This window comes from Gallinula chloropus (assembly GCF_964237585.1).
Source record: "Gallinula chloropus genome assembly, chromosome: 2".
Classification (NCBI taxonomy): domain Eukaryota; kingdom Metazoa; phylum Chordata; class Aves; order Gruiformes; family Rallidae; genus Gallinula; species Gallinula chloropus.
The window spans coordinates 100,444,121-100,464,399 of NC_140086.1; the positions used below are offsets into that span (position 1 = coordinate 100,444,121).

Below are 20,279 nucleotides of genomic sequence, written 5' to 3' on the forward strand. Positions count from 1 at the left end.
TAGGGTTTCTTAATATGCTCTGTGCACGGTTTTATCATTCCTGCCTGTGACAAGTACGTGGTGGGGTTGGGGAATGTCCAGTCTCACGGCATCTCCCTACCGGCACCGGGTACGCGAAGTGTAACATTCGGCTAAAGCCCCCCGCGTAAGCAGCGCCCAACACCTCACGCTGAAGGAGGTGAACGCTGTCGGCCGAGGCGGGCGGCACGGAGGCCCCGGCCCCGCCGTGCGGGCGCGACGCGGTGCTGGGGACCCGCCGTTGGAAGCGGGAGATCGCCGCGTCCTTGAGCACCCTCTGCTGACCGAGCTGCGCGCGGCGCGGCCCGAGCCGCCGCGAGGCCCCTCCGCGCCGCCCCGGCGGGCCGGAGAGGCGGCCGCGCTGCCCGCGGGCCGCCGGGCCGCCTCCGCGGGGACCCATCCCGAAAAGAGGCGTCGGATGGGAGAGTGTTGTGGGGCACTCGGGGTAGTAAAGCAACCGCACGTGCTAGTGAAAACCAGAGTTGTTGTAACCCGGGTACTGAGAGTGGGGACCGTCGTTTTCTCTCGTTTTGATCCTGTGAAGCCCAGTGCTTTGCCTCTGGCACGGTCAATTGTCGGTGTTTCCGTAAGTGAGGATAAGATTGGAAAAAAACAAGAAGGTCACGAAGTCTGTGGCAGGTATTTGTCAAAATGAGCTCCTGTCTTCAAGCACTGAGCACGCTGTTTAAGTACAGCTGTAGGTACAGCTGGCTTGCAGTGTGTGTTGTGTGAGGCTGAGCTGGGAAGGGCTGAACACCTCTCAAACCCTGGAGAGGACTTCCAGGTGTTGCTTCCTGAGTATCCAAAATCAGGTGATGTTGAGCCTAGAAACGGCAACAATATAAAAATGAACAAATAAAGGCGTCAGAGGGAGAAAGAAACGTTTGTCTTTGTTTCCTTTTGATATAAATTACCAGAAATATGTATTTCTGGTAATACATATTACCAGATACAAACCCAGACTTTTGGTTAGCTTATTTCCAACATGAGTATCATGCAGTTATTAAAGCTTGCTAAAGTAAAAACAGTCAAGTTGGAACGGTAGTTTCAAAATGTAATAAAATTTCAATACTCTTGAAAGCAAAATAAACCTGGTTTTGAAGACACATCAACACATTCAAAACCCCATTATCTACTTGCGGCTTACTCTTCACCCTTTGGATACTAACTATGTATTTCTTGTTCAGTTTTAAACTATTACTGCTGTTTTAAATGCCTATCTGTTGGATACAGGCTGTTTTTTGCAAGGGTACAGACAAGTAATTGTAGTTTGTTTCTTTGAGGATATGATTAATGCTAAATATCTGAAAATCTTCCTTGAAATCAATCTAGAATAGACATAATTCAGTTCCGTAAACCTGCATCATTAACATAATGCCAAATATTTCAGTTTGGTCAAAGTGATGTTGGGTTGCATCAAAGCTAGTATGAAGGATGCATACTTTTTTTTTGCCAAAGGAAATACAGAAAACTTTTTTTTTAGTCAAATGCGCTGTTTTCTGGTTATTACTTATGTGTAACTTGACTGGAGTGGACTAAATAGCTAAAGTTTGTTTCCGTTTCAGTAGGTCAGATAGAACACAGACACTACTCCATCGCTGGAATTATTACACTAATTCTAAAATGAATATAACATGTAGTAGGTTTTTAGTGCTTCAGAAAATGTTTTCCAGGTTTGCCATTGTTGATCTTGCAGCTGAACAAGTGATTGGGATGTTAGGGAAAATAGATCTGGGAAAAAAAGCAGGAATGGGTGACTTCAGTCACTAAATGGTCACTTGTTACATTTTAGTGCTTTCTTTACTTTTCCTACTTTTGAATCTACTGCTTAAAAGAGTAAGATAGTGATAAAAAGTGTAACATAGCATATGCAAGATTTGGTGGGGTTTATGTTAATGAAGACAGGCTTTCAGAGAAACATAGTTGTCAGACCATTACTTGAGTACAGTTAAATAAGGAAAGCTTGAATTTGCTTAACGTGCTTACCTCAGTTTGCTTAGTGGTCAAGAATTTGAATCATAGGAATAACCTCAGAATTAGGGGACTTAACAAAGAAGAAATATTTACAGATCCAAAGGTGCTGTACGTGCTTTTAGTGTCAAAGATTGATAGATAATTATGTGTGTCTCTAAACATAGATTAATAATCTTTAAACGTAGATAAATAATCTATTATTCCTTGGGACTGTGGGAATGGTTTAACAGATTGTTGAAGAAAGCCATTGGAGTCTGATATTTGCAGCTAACTGTATGTACTAGTCTATATAAAAATTATTTTTTTATAAATGATAAATCCTTTTTCTTAGGCAAAACTTGGGTTTGTCAGCCCACAGAGGGAAGGTATATTATTTGAATTTTAGTAGTTTTAAATACTTACCTGACTCTTTCCATAACGGTTATGTCTAAGTTTAGACTAGAATTAATGAAAATATGAATAATTGACTAGTATTCAAGGTTTAATAAAGTTCAGAGAATGCATTAAGGATAGGAAAGAATGTATATGATTACAGTGCAAATTAAAGCCAAAGTTTATCTCAAATATACATACCATGAAATTTCATTGTAGTCAATATGGTGTTTGTCAGTGCAGAACCAGACTGATCATTGAAATCTAATTACATTTGTGGAGGAATTTAGTTGCAGGGGGGCATCTCTCCTAAGATAGTGCCTTAATACTTCAGCAGTATTAAAGTAGGGTGCCTAAAAAGGGCTGTTTATGAGCATCTATTTCTAATACACTTTAAACCTTAATTGAATAAAAAACAACTGCATTAGAGTATTTTGAGAAATCCTTACCATTATGCAGCATTTTAATATCAAGTTTTGCATGTCAAGATTTCCTCCAAGTAATACACTTTTTACAACGTTTGAAGAATTGTTCTTTTAATACAGTAATACCTTCAGAGGATAAACTTTCCCAAAACTTCAGCATTTAGGGCAGTAATAGCACTATTGCTGTTCATGTTCTACTTCAGTAATCAGAAAGATTTTTTTGTTACTTTGAACTTCTGCTAATTAAATTAAGATTTTTTTTTTTTCCTTGTAAGGTAATGATTTATACCTTGTGGCCCAAAATGTGACGTTTAGACCTTTAGTCATTCCCTCATTCAAATATAAAGTATTTTTAAAAATTGAAGGCTTTTTTTGGTTCAAGTAGACAATGCCATACTTTTTATTGATGGCATAAGCCATTATTTTACTGAGAACCATTAGCTATTTAAAACTTTGTGCATAAATTAAACAGGAGCTAAATGGATTTGCAGTTGTTGCCATTAGTAGCATTTTAGATTATACAGGCAATTATTCTGTTCATTATCGTCGAGCAGCCCCTTTGCAAAACTATTGTGATTGTCTTAGACATTATGTACAAATTTTCCCTTGGAGATTAAAATTTCCAGTGGTGTGTTTAATTTTGTTAACACAGTTGTTTCAAATAGAACAAATATTATGACAAGCAGAAGAAAATTTGCTTTTCTAATATGGGAAAGAGCGATAAAAGTGGAAAATTACTCTAATTCTTAACTCCTCTATTTCTTATATTGTCATAATTATTCTGGTTATGATTATTTTCAAAGTGAAAGAAATCATTTCCTTAAGAGGGTGTATTTTACAAATGCTTTCATAAAAACACAGCATAGCTAAAATGAAGCTTACCCGCTTTTCCAATATTCAGATTAATTTTGAGAACGTTAGTGAATTTCTACGTGAAATGTATCTGGATAATTCAACAGTATTTCATTAGCTTGAGTGCAGCAGTAGTTTAAGTGGAAAGGCACAGAATTAAACTAATTAAGTATATTTCAGTACATTATAGTAACTAATTTTTCAGAAATGGAGAATGCATTTCTATTAAAAGTTACTTTCTGTGTCTTAAGTAGGGTTTTGCAGTTGCCTTCACTTGCTGTAGTGACTGAAAATACTGAAATTAACTATGGCCGATGGTACGGCCTGTATTAAAAAGGATGACATTATTAGTAACAAACTAAACACTCGTGAGCATGAGATTTATTGTCTGAAAATTTTTCATCATCAACTTAATATCTCTCCAACCGCATTTTTGTTGGATTCCAAACTTAACTTCACATCTGTCTTCATCAATTAGAAAGGTATTAATGCTTTGAATTAGCTACGTATCAGTGTGCAGTGGACTAAATTTAATGTTTCTGTCCAAAAAGTGGCATTCTTTGCAAAGAAGCTCTTTATTCATTTCTCTTCTGGGGTGGGGTTTTTACGGGGGGTGCAGGGGGGGCACTTGAGGGGAGAGATAGGCTTTCACTACCATGATGCAGGAAAAAAAAGTGTGAGGTAGTGGTTATGCATATTGCAAGACAGTGATTCTTTATTTTATTACAAAAAAAAGACCAACTCTAGAAGGCCAGATTAAATCATTCCTTTCACTTTTTAATGGGATTTGGATGAATAGAGTAAAATATGCACTTTGCATTCATTGATAGCATCTTTAGGTTGAGGTAATTGAGTCTTTTTTCCCCTGACTGAATGAATAATGACTTCATCTGATCCTCAGCGAGGCCTGAAACTTAGGCTGCCTTTGTCAATGCAAAAAGATCTGGGCTTTGAAACATGCTCTACTTCCCTGGCTTAATTTTTCTTCATTTTAATCCAAAAACCTATTTTTCTCAATAATTCAAGCATAAACTATGTAGTAGTTGAAGCAGCGGAAATTGCAAGATATTTGTCCTCGTTGTGCTGCTTTTTAAATGCAGCTGATAAATCAGCCGCTGTGGTCTTCAGCTGCCTGGTTCTCTAGGGAAGGGACAGCCCACGTATAAGCAAGATTGCTGGAATTTTTAAGAACTATATTTAAAGTGGGGGGTTTTTTGCAGAATGTTTGTTATCTAAGGAAGTGTTGTGTTTTACTGGTCTTACTGGCAAGACTTGGAGATAAAAGGGGCATCTGTGACGGGGCCTAGGAAACTCTTCCTGACATAGTTTTCCCACATATTTTACTGACTAAAAGAGCATCCCCAAAAGTGGGGTATAAATACTTAGCTTACAGCATACATTATTGAAATGGTGAGAGTCTTAGTTACATAGCTGAAAAAGATTTTTTTCATGAGAAACAGTGGATGAAAGATAGCCTCTCTTAATGTTTTTGCTAAAATGTTTCTAAGTCAAATACCTTTTTTACTCTTGAAAAGCTGAAGCTCTGTTTTACCATTTTGGTTTGAAAATGGATGTTCTACTTTAATTTTTATTATTATTATTACTGAAATAACTGAAAGCTTCATAGAGTTAAAAACTACTTTGGTGAATGAGTTCAGATTTACAGACCGGTACAGGAGGGTAGTTACAAGTTACAGTACGCTAGTTCTAGGAACAAGAAGGTAGCTCTGTCATGTTTGTTGATTCTTGAATCTAACAGGGTATTTTTTGATCTTCTAGCAGCAAATGAGCAGTACCTATGCTACAAATGTAATAGTGCTGGTATTTTTGCTGCAAATCGTACCTGCTCATATGTTCCATCTTTAATTGTCTTTTCTCCTGGCCCTCCTGTGTTCCTCTTCTGGTCAAGGGACAGAGGGTGGATGTGTCAGATGTAAAGGGCATTCAAAAGACCTGGCTGGGACTGTTCACACCAGTTCTGAGAATTGCTGTCATCCTGTAGCCAGGGAACATCTATTGCCTGCAAGCATAGGACTAATAATCTATTCAGTTATCAAAATGCAGTTAATTGTTACAAGTGCATGGATATCTAATAGGTAGAAACAAAACCCTCAATAATAGCTGATTGTTTGCACAGCAAAACAGTCAATTGAAGAAAAAGTCATGACTAACTTAATTTGTACTTCTTCCTCTAGGTTGGCTTGCTGGACCTGGAGTTGAATCAGCTGACCAAAGCCCTATTTTTGGCATTAGTTGCACTATCAGTTGTTATGGTAACCTTGCAAGGATTTGTAGGCCCATGGTATCGCAACCTTTTCCGGTTCCTGCTCCTGTTTTCCTATATCATCCCCATCAGGTATGTATAAGAATGAAAGAAAAACACAGATGTCTAATTTCACTGAATGTGGCTTTCTTGAAATTTATACTTGCGTCTCATTGCGAAGGAAATTGATCTTATCAGGAAGCTGAAGGAGAAGGTGCCAACAAATCTGCTGATTCTCAAAGGATCACTATACAGAAAACAATACTGTTGTATTTTTTTTGTATAATGTTCATCTTGCTTGAGTAATCAGGATATCTAATCCTTTACTAGCATAAATGTATTAATAAGGATACAATCCTGGTATATTTGAGAACGTGGTTTTAGGAAACATGTATTTGAATGACATGCTAGGTGTATTTTTGAATTTTATTTTTAGTGCTTTAAATACTGAAGATGTTCCATTTCTCTGGTTCGAATACAGAGGTTTTTACTAAAACAATTATTAATTTAAATTGAATGACTGAATAATGTAGGTGTGCTTTTACAATGAGAAGACTTTTAACATGTGTAACCAAGTAGAGACTTGCCCTGAATTAATTAATTCATTAAGCATGAGTACTGTATGTTCAAATTGCAGATAAACTGGAACAGGAAATAATACCCATGTGTGTAATCAAGTCTTCTGTGGACATAGAAGTGAGAACACTGACTCTGAAATTAATTATTTTCCTTGAATGGGTATTACCTTTGCAAAATGGAAATAGTCTCTCCTCTTAAAATTCACAGTGTTCAGATTAAGGTGATTGTTGTTAATTTTAGATGCTGTCTAGAACTCTTCAGGTTGAGATGCATCCTTCACTAAGCCCAGCAGCTAACCACAGAGTTAGCGGCAACTAAACTGTAGATAGGTTTAAGAATTTTTCCTCTCAGGTTTGCACACAATATCTAAATGCACGTCTTATGGGGAGGGAACCCCACAAAAAAAACCCCATAACATAGAGGAATTTCATTAGATAAATCAATCTAAGCTTAAGTGACTTACATGTTACATGTTCACTCTTTTTAAGTACATGTCTAAGTGAAAGGAGCTGGTCTTATTTGACCAGTTTGGTACTCTGAAATTATCTGTCTTAAGGTTTTCTATCTTAAAGGACTTGTATTTTTATACTACTTCTGTGGTGCAAAAGCAACAGAATCTGTTTGAAAGTTGAAGGAGAAGGTTCCAGCAAATCCGCAGGGGAGTTGAGAAGATCTAATTGTAGAAACTGGTCATTGTAGGACAGTTTCCACTTACTTTAACTGGCATGTTTTTTATTTACACATTTCTGTTTCAATTTTGTGGTGTCTTTATCATCATAACTGTTATCATCATAACTCCCTTACTGCTTGTATGATGTGGATTGTGTCGTCATTCCCTCCCATATACCACAGTCATTGAGTACTAAGCAACTTAGCCGTGTGAAGAGGCAAAAAATGCTGCATTCAAATCTTAAGTAAAGGCTACATATTGCTGAAAGATGCACTTAATCATCAAAGACATGCAGGGGAAGGGAAAAATGAGCTAAGAGTATAAAGAATCACTTGTTGGTCACTGTGTTCTTCCATAATAAACATACTAAGCCAAAACTTATTAAAATGGTTAAAAGACAGGTATATCTTTGTTACTGGATGCAAGGGGATTAAGAGCATATAGTTGGTGTAAGTAAATTGGACTCTTCATTGACAGTTCAACATGTGCCACTGAAAAGCATGTTGATTGAGCAGCTCATTTTCAACGTAGGAGTTGTTTAATGGACTTGTGGAGTAGTTCTTTTCCAAAAAAATAATTTCTAGGATACACCTAATCCCATTTGTTGATTGCATGTGGGAGGTAATATACAAAGCAGAAGTATTAGAGAATGTGATTAATTGGTTTAGTTTTCAGATGTACTATATCATGTCTCTGTGGAAGATCAGACAGTAATCTGTCAGAAAAAGGTTTTGTCTCTAGAGATTTACCAGTTTCTATACCAACTTTTCAACTTGCATCATCTCTTCTGGTTGTTAAGCATGGAAATGTCTTACTCTTTAGGCTGTATTTGGAGTGTAAACTCTGGAGATGAAAATTACAAGACTAATGACACTGAAGCACCAGGTGTTGTTTCCACTGTTATTTTTAAAATAGCTGTATGGGGGAAATAATGAACTTTTCACAGGTAAAGAAAATGAAAGTGGGAGATCAGGATTGACTGGTAGAGGCAAAGCATGTCTGTACTCATGCACACATTAAATGTGTTGATTGATGGTTTTAGAGAATTTAGGAAGTTTCTAAATACAGAGCTTTTTTTTGCTTGTGGCTGGCAGGGCAAGGGAAGTTCCCAGGTATGCAATAAAAATGATGTTCCATGGCCAGACACGTTTGGTGAAGATCATCAGGAGGAGGTAGCTAACTGTTAGCAGAGTGTAACTGATCTCTGTGCAGGCACTCCTGTAATTAATAGGAAGGAACTTTTCTTTTTTTCCTCTGGGGAGCAGCCAGTTCATTGTTGTTTAGCTGTGCATCCTAAATACTTCTCTAGATCAGCATTACTTCACTGTGTGAAGGGTATTGCTGTGAGGCATGTAAGATTTCAGAATTTATAAACATAAAGCAACTGTAAAAAAACTCCAAAAACTCCCAGCACAGCCAAATAAAAAAATATCCCAACAGCCAACATCATCTTCTAAAAAGATAACTTCAGACCACAACATTGCATGCATTCTGTTCTATATAAGGAGTCAAGCAAAATGGAGGAAAAGTAGCACTAAACAAACATTGAAAGCTTAGTCCAAGTTTTAATTGGTTTTAAGTTAGAATCCTTGAGAAGTTTGGCCCTTGAAAATTGGAACATCGTGTGATCAACATTTCTTTTTGCCCTATGGAGGAAGCATAGGCCAGGGAGCCTCCATAGGCGATCTGCCTCCCTACAAAGCTAACGTGTTTGAATTTCTTAAAATGAATTGGGAAAGGAGGGTAAAAATTCCTCAGTGGGCTGTCCAAAGCTAAATACATCTCTCTAGGGTTATGCTCATCCATTCTCGTGAGGTTTTCCGTGTTCCTCAATATTCTTAGGCTTTTTTCAAGTTGGCTCTAGCCAGATTGAGATGCATTAATGCCTATCCATAGGTTCCTCCATTGTCACAAATACCATTTAATTACTTAAGTAAAATCATTGACTGAAATACATTCTCCATCAGTTTACAAGATCTTGTCTGACAGTGTTGCCTAGCGCACTTACCACATGGGCTGGGGGGTAGCATGTGTCCTCATGTATGTCCATGCTGTTGCTCTGTGTGGTGCCAGTGTAGAGGTTCTTAGGTCTCTTTTTTTTTTTCTTTTTTTTAATGGTAAGGTCCTTTTATTGATCACCTTGTTTGTTGGGGGTTTTTTAATTGTCTGTTTTCTGAATGATGGAGGGTAGAAATGGCACCTTCAGGTGTGGGAAGATGAGGTAAACCTTTGTCATTGTTATGCTGCATTTTACCTGGTTGCCCAGTTTAATTTTGTTGCTGTGGTTATATATACATTCTTCTTCATTTTATATCTTTTTAAAATCAGGCTTATATTTTTATCAGGAGAGTTTAATTTCCCTTTTGTCTGGAACTGAAGACAATTACCATACACATTTAACATTCCAATACAAATTATGTAAATCTTGAGGAGATTTTCCTTCAATTTTTCCAGCTATTAATTTCATCACTTGTTTGCTGGGTTGTTGGTTTTTTTAAAGGTCTCGGAGAGACATTTACAAATATTAGTATTTTTAAGTAAAGGAGAATAAGATGCAAAATACCTTCTCTCTACTGAGCTGAAAATCCTGGTGCGTATATGGGTGCAGAAAAGATGATCAGGTGGTTAGCAAGCCTTGCCAGAAAGCAATCCTGCCCTTTCCCCTGGCATTTAGTTGTAGCATCTCTTCATCAGCTCCCTTGAGCTGCCATAGTAATTGGCTCAGAAATGACAGCCAAGGCCAAAGAAGATACTAGCCTTAGTGATGGTTCTGCACTGCCAAACTGGATCCCCTCCACCACCAAGTGGTGGGACTTTTTTTATTCATTGTCCAGTCATCTTGAACACCTTGAAGGACAAAGTGGGTTGCACTTTCACTTGTGTCTTTTTATTTTGTTTTTCCCTCCAAAATGTAGCCAGGAAAGTTTTTCAGGATAACTTATCCAACTTATCCAAGCAGCATTTGAAATTACTGCCTCACGTACATATGTATGTGAATCCTGTAGCTCTGTGTGCTTCTGCTTAACTGTTGAGAAATGTAGAGTATTTACCATAAAACTAAGTAGTGACTGGGGTTCTGGTAAAAATTTGTATCATCCAACCTCTATATTTACCAGCATTTTAAAGCTGGATTGACAGGGGCTTAATCAGCCATCTTTTTAGGAGGATCTATTAGTTTTGGAGTACAGAGAAGCTGAAATGTCTTTTGCCCTTCCCATCAGACACCCCAAGGTTCCTGGGCACTGAGCCATTCTGCCAGCATAAGCTGTCCCAAACATCTGGAAGGAACTGCCTTGCACTTGGGTAGTAAAGTTTTGGGGCGCTGTGTGGCCTCACTGCTTTTTTCTGGGCCTTTAAGAGGAACATTTAAAGAAAATCGTTCAAGCTGCACCAGCCTGTTTTCAGTGGGCAGTGAGCAGAATACTGCTAGGAAGTCATGCATCTGAAATAGATTAATATCCAATGAAATCCTGGATCATACGAATAGGAAGGAGTTTTTGTTCCACATGTTTCTGTGTATTCCCAAGACCCAGGGAGCTCGCAGCTTTGCAGGACTGTAGTGTCTGGCCAAGAGCAGCAAGCAGCTGCGCTGATTTCAGTCATATTTGTGCTGTCTGTGTTGGAGCTCTAATCTGTGTAATGTACAGATGTGAAAGTACCGGTCTCTATAATCTCACATATACAGACAGAATGAAAATTAGGTATAGGTTGCAAAGCTTTCAGTGAGGATAGAGCTAAAAAGTTACTCATCAAGTACTTACATACTTAGAATTGCTTATTATGCTTCTATACCATACCATGATAGATAGTGCAATCTGTGTAAGGACTGAAAAATATATAAAGCTTCTTGATATTTTACTAACTAATTTTGAATTCTTTGTGCAATAAGAGCTCAGGGGTGTGTGCCTCATGCTAAGTGTAAGTCTCACCCTGCCCTCTACGGTGCTGTAGTAGTACTTGAGCTAGCTTTGTGCAGTTTTTATAATGTCTGATAGTCATGCTACATAGAGAGAACACAGTCAGGTTTGTTTTGGGGGTTTTTTAAAAGTAATTTTTAACTGATCTATTGCCGTAGATCTTTTTCCTTTCAAACTTTGCAACATTGCCTATTTGTTCCTAGGTGTTCTTCTGGTTTTAAACTAATAGCATTGCAGTAAGTAATGCCAAATTTGCCTGGAGAACACTAACATATTCATGGGTTTAAAATTATTTTTATTAGACATGTAATGTTAATATTGTTATTGTATTAAAGGCTTAATGAAAGAAGGCATCTGAACTGATAAATGTGAAAGTAACAAAGAAACGTTTTTAATAGGAAGTAATTATTGTTATTCTGAGCTGCATATGCTACATCTCTTGTGCCAAGACTCTTGTTTGACATGTGTTCTATTTGTATTTTGCACTCTACTGTGTTTTCAGCTTGTAAGAAATTCATAGATTAATTTTCTCATTAATTATTCCCCAGATTTCCTCCTGAGGTTTTAAGTTCTACCTATGTTACAGCATCTAATTATCAGCACCTAGGTTGCATGTGGCCCTTGAAAAACTACATGTGCCACAGTCGCTATAGCAATACAGGGTTGATACAGAGTTTTCTGCCATACATATTTAAGCACAAATGTGTGAGATTGAGTTCTCTTTTTAAAGTTACATTAATTGCCTGGATTTTATGGGAAGTGCTGTGTGTACCTTCTTTCAATTCCTTTTGTATGCTTACATAATAGACAAAATTTAGAAAAATTAGTTTGGGAGAACTAGTGAGACCAATTATGAAGCAAGCAAGAACACAGTTCTGAGGCTCTTCCTGGAGTAACAGGCAGAGCATGGGGAAATAAAATATGCATGCATACATGCATACATATATAGGGAGCTAAATACAAAAGGAAAATTATGTAAAATATAGGAGAACGAGGATTAGAGCAAACTAAAGGGATGAGCTGTGGGTTGACTTTTATTTAGATCTTGACAGATTATTGTTTTTAAAAGAAGTCATTTCTAGTTTGTCCTGCTTTTATTTGTTCAGTGCCAGTTACTATAAGTTGTCAGGCTCTAAAAACCACATGCTGTGAAGATTTAACTTCCTAGGCATGCTGAAATTAAAACACCTTTGCTTGTTTCTTGACCAATAATTTTTAAATGTAATTTTCTAGATTGTAAATAGTGTATGCATCTATGTATAGTTTGTGGCTTTTTCAAGAGGGTAGGGATATTGGAAGGTTATGGGGTATAGCCCAAGGGGATTTGGAACACTTTTGCATACTAAGGTGACCCAAATAGAACCATCAGTATTCCACTTAGAAGATATGAAAATAATAAAAATACAAGATCTCAATTAGTTATTTTATTTTTAAAGTTGAACACCACTGTTGGTATTCATACTGTATCTGGAGTTTTGGCAGGGCATTGATTTTTGCTATGAAACTTCTGCTTATGTACAGAACTACTTGGGAATTTCTGCCCCTCAAATAAAACTATCATACAGTTTTGATTCAAATTCATACTTGAGTTTTATTAGGCACCTTATTACTTTGTTCACAAAATTGTCATTGCAAACTTCATTAGGTCTTGATTGCTTTTCACTGAGTCGTGAAAGGCAGAATGTTTCTGGAGTTTCTAAATGCATTTGAAACTTTCTTGTTGAAGGGCCTTGCTTACTGGCAAATTTCTCCATTATGTCTAAAAAATAAATCACAGGTCTTTACGAGGGGACTTAATGTCATTACCATTTGGGGAAAAACTTAGGACTCTTGTAAATATAAATTTGTTTAACTTAAAATATTACTGGTGTTTGTGAGGGAATAATAGCAAGAGTATCTGGTTTTAACTTGTAGCAAAAAGCAGTGTGGATTCTGAAATGTTGTGTTACTCATTTGTTCTGAAGCTGAATTGCTGAGAAATGCCACCCTGGGTCTTAAGAGGAATAAATCCCCAAGTTGGACAAAACTCACCTTAGGTTTTCCCGCTCTTGGGTATCTAGTAAGGTTGAGAATCAAGAAACTTCAGGCTGTTGTGTTCAATAACTATGCCTGTTTTCTGCAACAGCCTTCAAATACCTGTATTAACACACTGTGTGTGAAGATTGCTTGTTAATCCGTTTGCTTAAAAATAATGTTATTGATGCAACAGTGTGCTAATGCTACATACGATGGTGTTCTGCCCATTTTCATTAATAACTGATATGGAGGATTTTTAATTGGGTTAAGATGAGAAGGTTTTTAAAACTGGTGAATATCAACTGGTTTTGATTGTATAATGAGGTTTCTCAAAGTCCTCAAAGATTTGAGAGAAATGATAGCTAATATTGTCAGGCACTGGAAGTAGCTCAGTGTTGAGTAAACTTAATATCTCCTTGTAAAGATTCTTGGACTTTTCAGTCAAGTATTCCCATCCATTCCCATGAAGCTCTGTGGACAGATTTCTAGTTTTGAAAGCAAACCCAGCATCTCTGTGGAGAAGGACCTGGGGGTCCTGGTTGATGACAGGTTGGCCATGAGCCAGCAGTGTGCCCTGGTGACTAAGAGAGCCATTGGGATCCTGGGGTGCATCAGGAGGAGTGTGGCCAGCAGGTCGAAGGAGGTGATTTTCCCCCTCTACTCTGCCATGGTCAGGCCCCACCTGGAGTATTGTGTCCAATTCTGGGCTCCCTGTTCTGAAAAAGACAGGAATCTCCTGGAGAGAGTCCAGAGAAGGGCTACAAAGATGATTAAGGGCCTGGAGCATCTCCCCTATGAGGATAGGCTGAGTAAGCTGGGACTCTTCAGCCTTGAGAAGACTGAGGGGGGACCTAATTAAAGTCTATAATTATCTGAAGCAGGGGATGCAGGGGGAATCAGCCAGCCCCTTTTCAGTGATCTGTGGAGACAGGACAAGGGGCAATGGCTGCAAGTTGGAGCACAGGAAGTTCTGCAACAACATGCAGAAGAACTTTTTCACCATGAGGGTGGCAGAGCCCTGGCACAGGCTGCCCAGGGAGGTGGTGGAGTCTCCTTCTCTGGAGATATTCAAGTCTCGTCTGGATGCCTATCTGTGCAATATGAGGTGGGGAGCTGCTTTGGCAGGGGGGTTGGACCCGATGATCTCTCAAGGTCCCTTCCAATCCCTACAATTCTGTGATTCTATGACTAATAGGCATCCATCATCTTTTTGAGTTACAGCACTGTTTGTAGTGTGCTAGGTAATAGCTACAGTGATTTCAAAGACAAAAATTTCCTCTAAAGCTACAAGCACTGGATGAAGGGAATCAGAGGAGGATGCTGTGCTCTGTACCTCTAACACCCTCATTTTTTGTTTATTTTGTTCCTGTTTAGTTCTTTATTCATCTTAACAATTCCTGCCTGTACCCAGTGTGAGTCAGAAAGCTGTCTTCGTCTGTACTAGTCAGTGGGGAGATGTTATTTCTGGGGAGGCCAGGAGTGCCAGCTTTCTGTTAGGTCCATCAACATAAAGGAGGTTCCACTTACCTGTGCGTGCTGGAAAGCTAGCTAGGCGAATTCCTAAAATGCCTCCTCAGTGCTCAACAGAAGAAACTGGGGTGGGTTTTTTTCCTTACCTATCAGTGGTATTTAAGTGAGATTAATAATTGAATGCCTATAGACCATGCTTAGAACATCAAAAACAGGTAACACACATGCTTATACAAGATGCAAGTGAAGATATGAACTGCACTTCAGCTTTGAGAGCCTTTCCTGATTTAATCTTGCTGAAGTACAGTTTTTTCTATCTGGATGACTTTGGAAGTCTCCGTTGGTAATCAGCTATGTGGATTTCTCTCTTTGTGTGCCATGTACATGAAATTGGAGCTCTATTTAAGAGCTTTCATCATAGAATTCCTCTCATAGCCCAGGCAGCCCAAATACCTTTTTGAAGTGAGGTGATTAGCAGGCTTCAGCCTTCGCTTACTCTGCTTACTCCTGGTTAGAGCGAATGTCTAACTATTCTTAAATAAAGTAAGTGTGCTTGTGTTTCTCTCTTGGAGCCTGACAGCATCCCTTTATACTTGACTGGCTAACTAAAAGGTTCTCATTCCCATTTGGAATAAAACTTTTGCTCTTCCTTCTATTGACTGTCTCAGTGTGAAGTGTGTTGTGTGGGTTCTTAACGTTCTCTCTAACTCTGCAAGTTAAGACAGACATAATACGAATACTGGTTGCTCAGTACTGGCTCTGGATTGAGTAAGACAAGGTAAAAAAGTGGTTAACTAGTGTGAGGCAAGTGGCTTTTGTATTTTTCTCCTTGTTATACTGTAGCATTTTCAATAAAAAGAATGTGGTGGTGTCCTCTTCCTGTTTGTCCTCATTTTTTAATATATATTTGCATGTCTGAAAACAGCTGACAGGTATGACAATTGAAAGCTAATTGGAGTTTATCACCAGATAGAAGGATGGTTTCCTGCTGGTGACGATTTTAATGAGAAAGTAGGAGCTAGTTAAATACCACCTTGAATGGTCAAGAATCTTCTATCAAAAAGACTTGTTTCTTTTTGTGCTGGAGCATACGTTGTCTTCTGCTGTACAAATTCAGGAAGGAGGGGACGTGGAATATTGATTTTTCTTTCTGGTGTGTTTTGAAATTTCAGATGTTCTCACAATTCTAGTTTAAATTAATCTCTTTATGGAATATGGTGGTTTGTGACTCACTGTTTTCTCCACTATTCCCTCAGGTAATTTACAGTCTGTAACCATGATGGCAAGAGGACAGATGAAAACTGTGGCTGCTTTTTTGGTTATGTTGTAAAGCAGTGCTTCAGGCCTGTTAAAAAAGGTCTGAAGTGCATTAGCAGTATTTTGGCCTCACTATATACCTTGGAACAGTTTTAAGAGTCATATTACTCCAAACTTGTTACCAAACTTGGGACTCAACAGTCCTGTGTCCTGGGCAAATTAGCTACAAATAGTTCATGTGGCCACTAGCATAGCTGTGTTTTCAGTGTTGTACTAGAGCAGAGTCACCTGAAATGAGCATGTCTCTCTGCCTTACTCTCTGTTCCTTTGAGATGGTAGCAGGAACGTGGTGAATAGCTAAAGGAAAGTAGCATTTTAAAGTCTCAGAATGAGCTGGCAGAGTGTTCTGAGTTGGGGAAGAGCAATGTGATTAAAGTTCTCATCATCATGAAGTTATCTCATCATCATAAAGTCACTGGCATCATGAAGACATTTTTTTATTATAACATAGGAATACAAGGTGCAAGGGCAGTTACTACTTGTACGATGCAGAGATGGAAATATTAACAAATAAATATGCAGACACCAACTGAACTGGAAAAAAATACTTTCGATACTTTGTCCTGGTGCCTATCAGGCCAGAGGGAACTTCCCCAAGCAGTCAGCAGAGGTGAGCTTAGCTGGCCAGGGCTGTTTTCTACACCATGGGACATCACACCCTCATAAAAGGGGAGGTCAGAGAGGGTCTGCATGGCTCCAGGACAGTTCAAGTGTAGTCGGGCATTGGCTCAGTCCTCACATTGGAGCTGTGCTCAGTGTTGTCACCAGTTGGGTCGGTGCCGTGCTCTGTGTTATCACCGTGTGTGAGTTCTGTCCCAGGCTCTGTTGCCATTCCCCTCTCAAGGTGCCGTGTCAGTAACTGTCCTTATCCCACCCGGGGGCTCTGTCTGTCTTTCCTCTGGGGGAGGGGTGACTGAATGGTGCTCAGCTGCTGCCTGGGGCTGGACCACAACACACTTCTATGTATAATCATTAAAACTTGCTGCAAATTGCAGTTTCTAGTCCATTGCCACATAAAGATTCCTTATTGCTGCTGACTGTAGCATTTGCAGCCCACATTCTCTAGAATCATAGAAACATCACGGTTGGAGAAGACCTTCAAGATCATCAAGTCCAACCATAAGCCCTACACCACCATAACCTCTAAACCATCTCCTGAAGCGCCATATCTAGACATTTTTTGACATCCCCAGGGATGGCGGCTCTGCCACCTCCCTGGACAGCCTGTTCCAATGCTTCACCACTCTCACAGTGAAGAAATTTTTCCTGATATCCAACCTGAACCTCCCCTGGTGCAACTTAAATCCATTCAACATATGTGCATTTGACTGCTTGGGCACTATTCTCTATTAGAACCTCCAGCTACATTTTGGGAAGGACAGCAATATTGATGATTGGTTGTGGTGGGAAGGAGAAGTTGAATTATATGATTGTACTTTCATAAAGAAAAAAACATTTTTTTAAAAAACAGTGACTTGAAGAGGTACAAAAAATACTTGTACTTTAATATAAAGAAAATATAGGTGGTGGTTGTTTTTTTAAACAGATAAAAACTGTGACTTGAATAATACTCTCGGCTGCATAAATGTAGTAATGTAATTATGTCAAGAATCTCCATAAAGTGTTGCAATCTGTCTCATGCAGAAGGCATGGTATTGCATTTCTTGGTATTGCAGTAGATTCTGAAAGCCTGGGATGGAGCCTGAATTTCTAATGTGATATCTACTCTACAAACACATAGCAAAAGCATTGTTCCATAACTTTTGTTCTGTGTAGTTTTAAGATATATTTTTTTTTCTAGGTATCCTAAAAAGAGCTTCTAGTTTGATTTTTATGGTTATAACTTTCACTTTGCCTGATACTCGCACTGATTATGGTATAAATTTCCTTTGCAGTTTACGTGTGAACTTGGACATGGGTAAGGCAGCCTATGGGTGGATGATTATGAAAGATGACAATATTCCTGGAACAGTTGTTCGAACTAGCACCATTCCAGAAGAGTTGGGACGATTAGTTTATTTACTAACGGATAAAACAGGTATATATCAGGTTACAATTCTGAAATATGATGACTTCTATAAAATTTTTAAACTTTATTCTGTATTTGAATATGTTAATGTAAGAGTAGATTCCAACTACTGATCTTTATTTTCTTCAGTAAAATTTTAAGGATGTGCCTGGGGACTTTGTACCAGTACTGATAGGCTTAGCTAGGGTGATACTTCCACATGAAAGTCAGTATTTGGTAGTAACCTGATTTATTCCACTGGGAACACTTCTGTTGTAGTAACAGGATGCTGGATAGCAGTGGTCAGGGCACCATATATCTTACTCTGAAAAGGCTCTGGAAAAAGCACTCAGGGTGCTGTTTTATTCCACACCTCATTTCTACTGCAGTATTGCATGATAGTAACAGCTAAGAATGGCCTTCAGGAGAGCCAGTTATTTCAGAAACAAGTCATAACATCAGCTCCCAAAATTACATCTGTTACCTCCATGAAACTAGTTGCTCTTTATGCTACAAAGACCAGTTCTAGAGCTGCTGTATGATTTCATCTTCACAACTGTAACCTGTTACTATACCTGGTCTGGTGTACTGGAAAACCCAACCCTTGCCAGGACCAGAAGGTAGGTAAGTGTGAAGAAGCAGTAGCTTATGCTGTGCTGTTGTCTCCTGCTATGACTGAAACTCATTACAGCCTTACCAGGCTCTTATTTCTAGACGTATTTAAAGAATCTTAAAGTACCATAATAAATAACAAGTTAAATTTTGTAGCCAACACAGTATTTCTTTACCTTTCTTACTTCTTTCTGAGAATAAGTCACTTCTGGTAGAAATACTATTTTTTTAAGAAGGTGAACTTTTGAACTGAGAACGTTGTTTGTCACGCACCTGAAGAATATCTTTTACTGATTTTAAGTAATATATAGTTCAAAATAGTGAGAAATGGTTGGGGGGGGCAGAAATTGGCCTCTGTTAGGCTGTTCAGAAAGCATAATGCCCAGTTCACATATCTTTCTGCTTGGAATAGTTCAATGTTCACTCCCATGTTCACTGCATGTTTTGAAGTGAAATATAATATATATTGTCACATTTTCAAAACACATTCTTTCTTCTCCTATAGGTACACTAGTTACCTTATACACTTCCAAATGCTGTGCTGTTTCATAAAAGATAAAGACAACTGCCACCTTTTTTGTTTTCTGTGTATAAAAGTGTGTTTCTAATTATAGTGTGGTAATTCTTCAAAGCAAGTGAACAATTCTTCTTTTAACAAGTTTTATTTCAGTTAGCTAATGACTTGTATGCTATTTGAAACTGCTTATTGATTTTAATTGCACCCTTCATCATGATAATTTATGTAACTTTAAGAGTGCTGTCTCATTGAAGGCTTGAAATATGTAATTTACAGCATATGCTTGGGAAAAGGAAAGTATGTTCAAAAATAATGAATTCTAAAAACAATGCAGTAGAGTTCATTTGCCCAAAGCACTACTTCGCAAAAATACCCCAACCGACCCAACAGTGTGTACTTCTTAAACTTTACTGATAGAGAATCCAGTTATCATACCAAAGTGGAAATGTGGCTCCAGTGTTGAGGTATTCTCCTTATAGCTATACTGCACTGAAAATTTTAAGGGCTTGCAGAATAAAACGGTAACAGCTCGTTCACCCAACACAGGAATCATATTCTGACTCAGATGAGCAGTTTATATTCAGAAGCACAAGAATCGGTGTGCTGTCTCCTTTTCCTCGAGCTGTATGTACCTGTTACCTTGTTTGAGAAATAGAAGGTTGTTTGAAAAAGGATAGAAAAAGAAAAAGCTTCTGCAGTTCTACTTCTAGTTCTACTTCTAGGAAGACAACCAATACACCTAACTTAGTACAACCTAATGAAAAACAAAGTTTTCCTCCTGAAATTTTTTTTCTTCAAAATAAATTTATAATGATACTGGATTTTTTTCAAATAAAAAACGTTCTGTTGCATCTCCAAAGCTTAGAAGGGAATACATCTTATCGATTTGGATATACCAATAGAAACAAGCCTGGTTTGCTTCTAATTGTTTTGGGTTTTTTTTTCCATCCCACATCATGTCACTTGCAATCACAGTACTTGTCTTTAACTTTAAGAAGCAGCGCTTGTATTCTGGCCTTTCAGATTGCATATTTAAAAGGGGCTAAATAGACAAATGTTAAAAGGCTTTTATGAATGAATGTGTTTCTGTACAGTTTGTAAGACTGCTAGAATTCAGCCCCAAAGGCTTCTCAGAGCACTGAAGTCTACTGAGTTCTGGAGGAAGGTCTGAACCCGTAAACTGATGATGTAAAAAAAAAAATAAAAGCAGTGCTCTAGGGCAGTAAGGACAAAATGTTTTGGGCTAACAGTCAGCAGTTCCACCCTATG

At 38.3% G+C, this 20,279-nt stretch overlaps 1 protein-coding gene across 2 annotated transcripts in view; it reads left to right on the plus strand.

Annotated features, from left to right (window-relative positions):
* Positions 1-20,279, plus strand: part of ATP9B (ATPase phospholipid transporting 9B (putative)) — a 170,945-nt gene that overhangs the window by 108,867 nt on the left and 41,799 nt on the right. For both annotated transcript variants that reach the window (XM_084280137.1, XM_084280138.1), the window contains exons 12-13: positions 5,837-5,997; positions 17,769-17,911. In XM_084280137.1, coding sequence (XP_084136263.1) covers positions 5,837-5,997; positions 17,769-17,911 — 304 coding nt within the window. The remainder of the gene's footprint in view (positions 1-5,836; positions 5,998-17,768; positions 17,912-20,279) is intronic.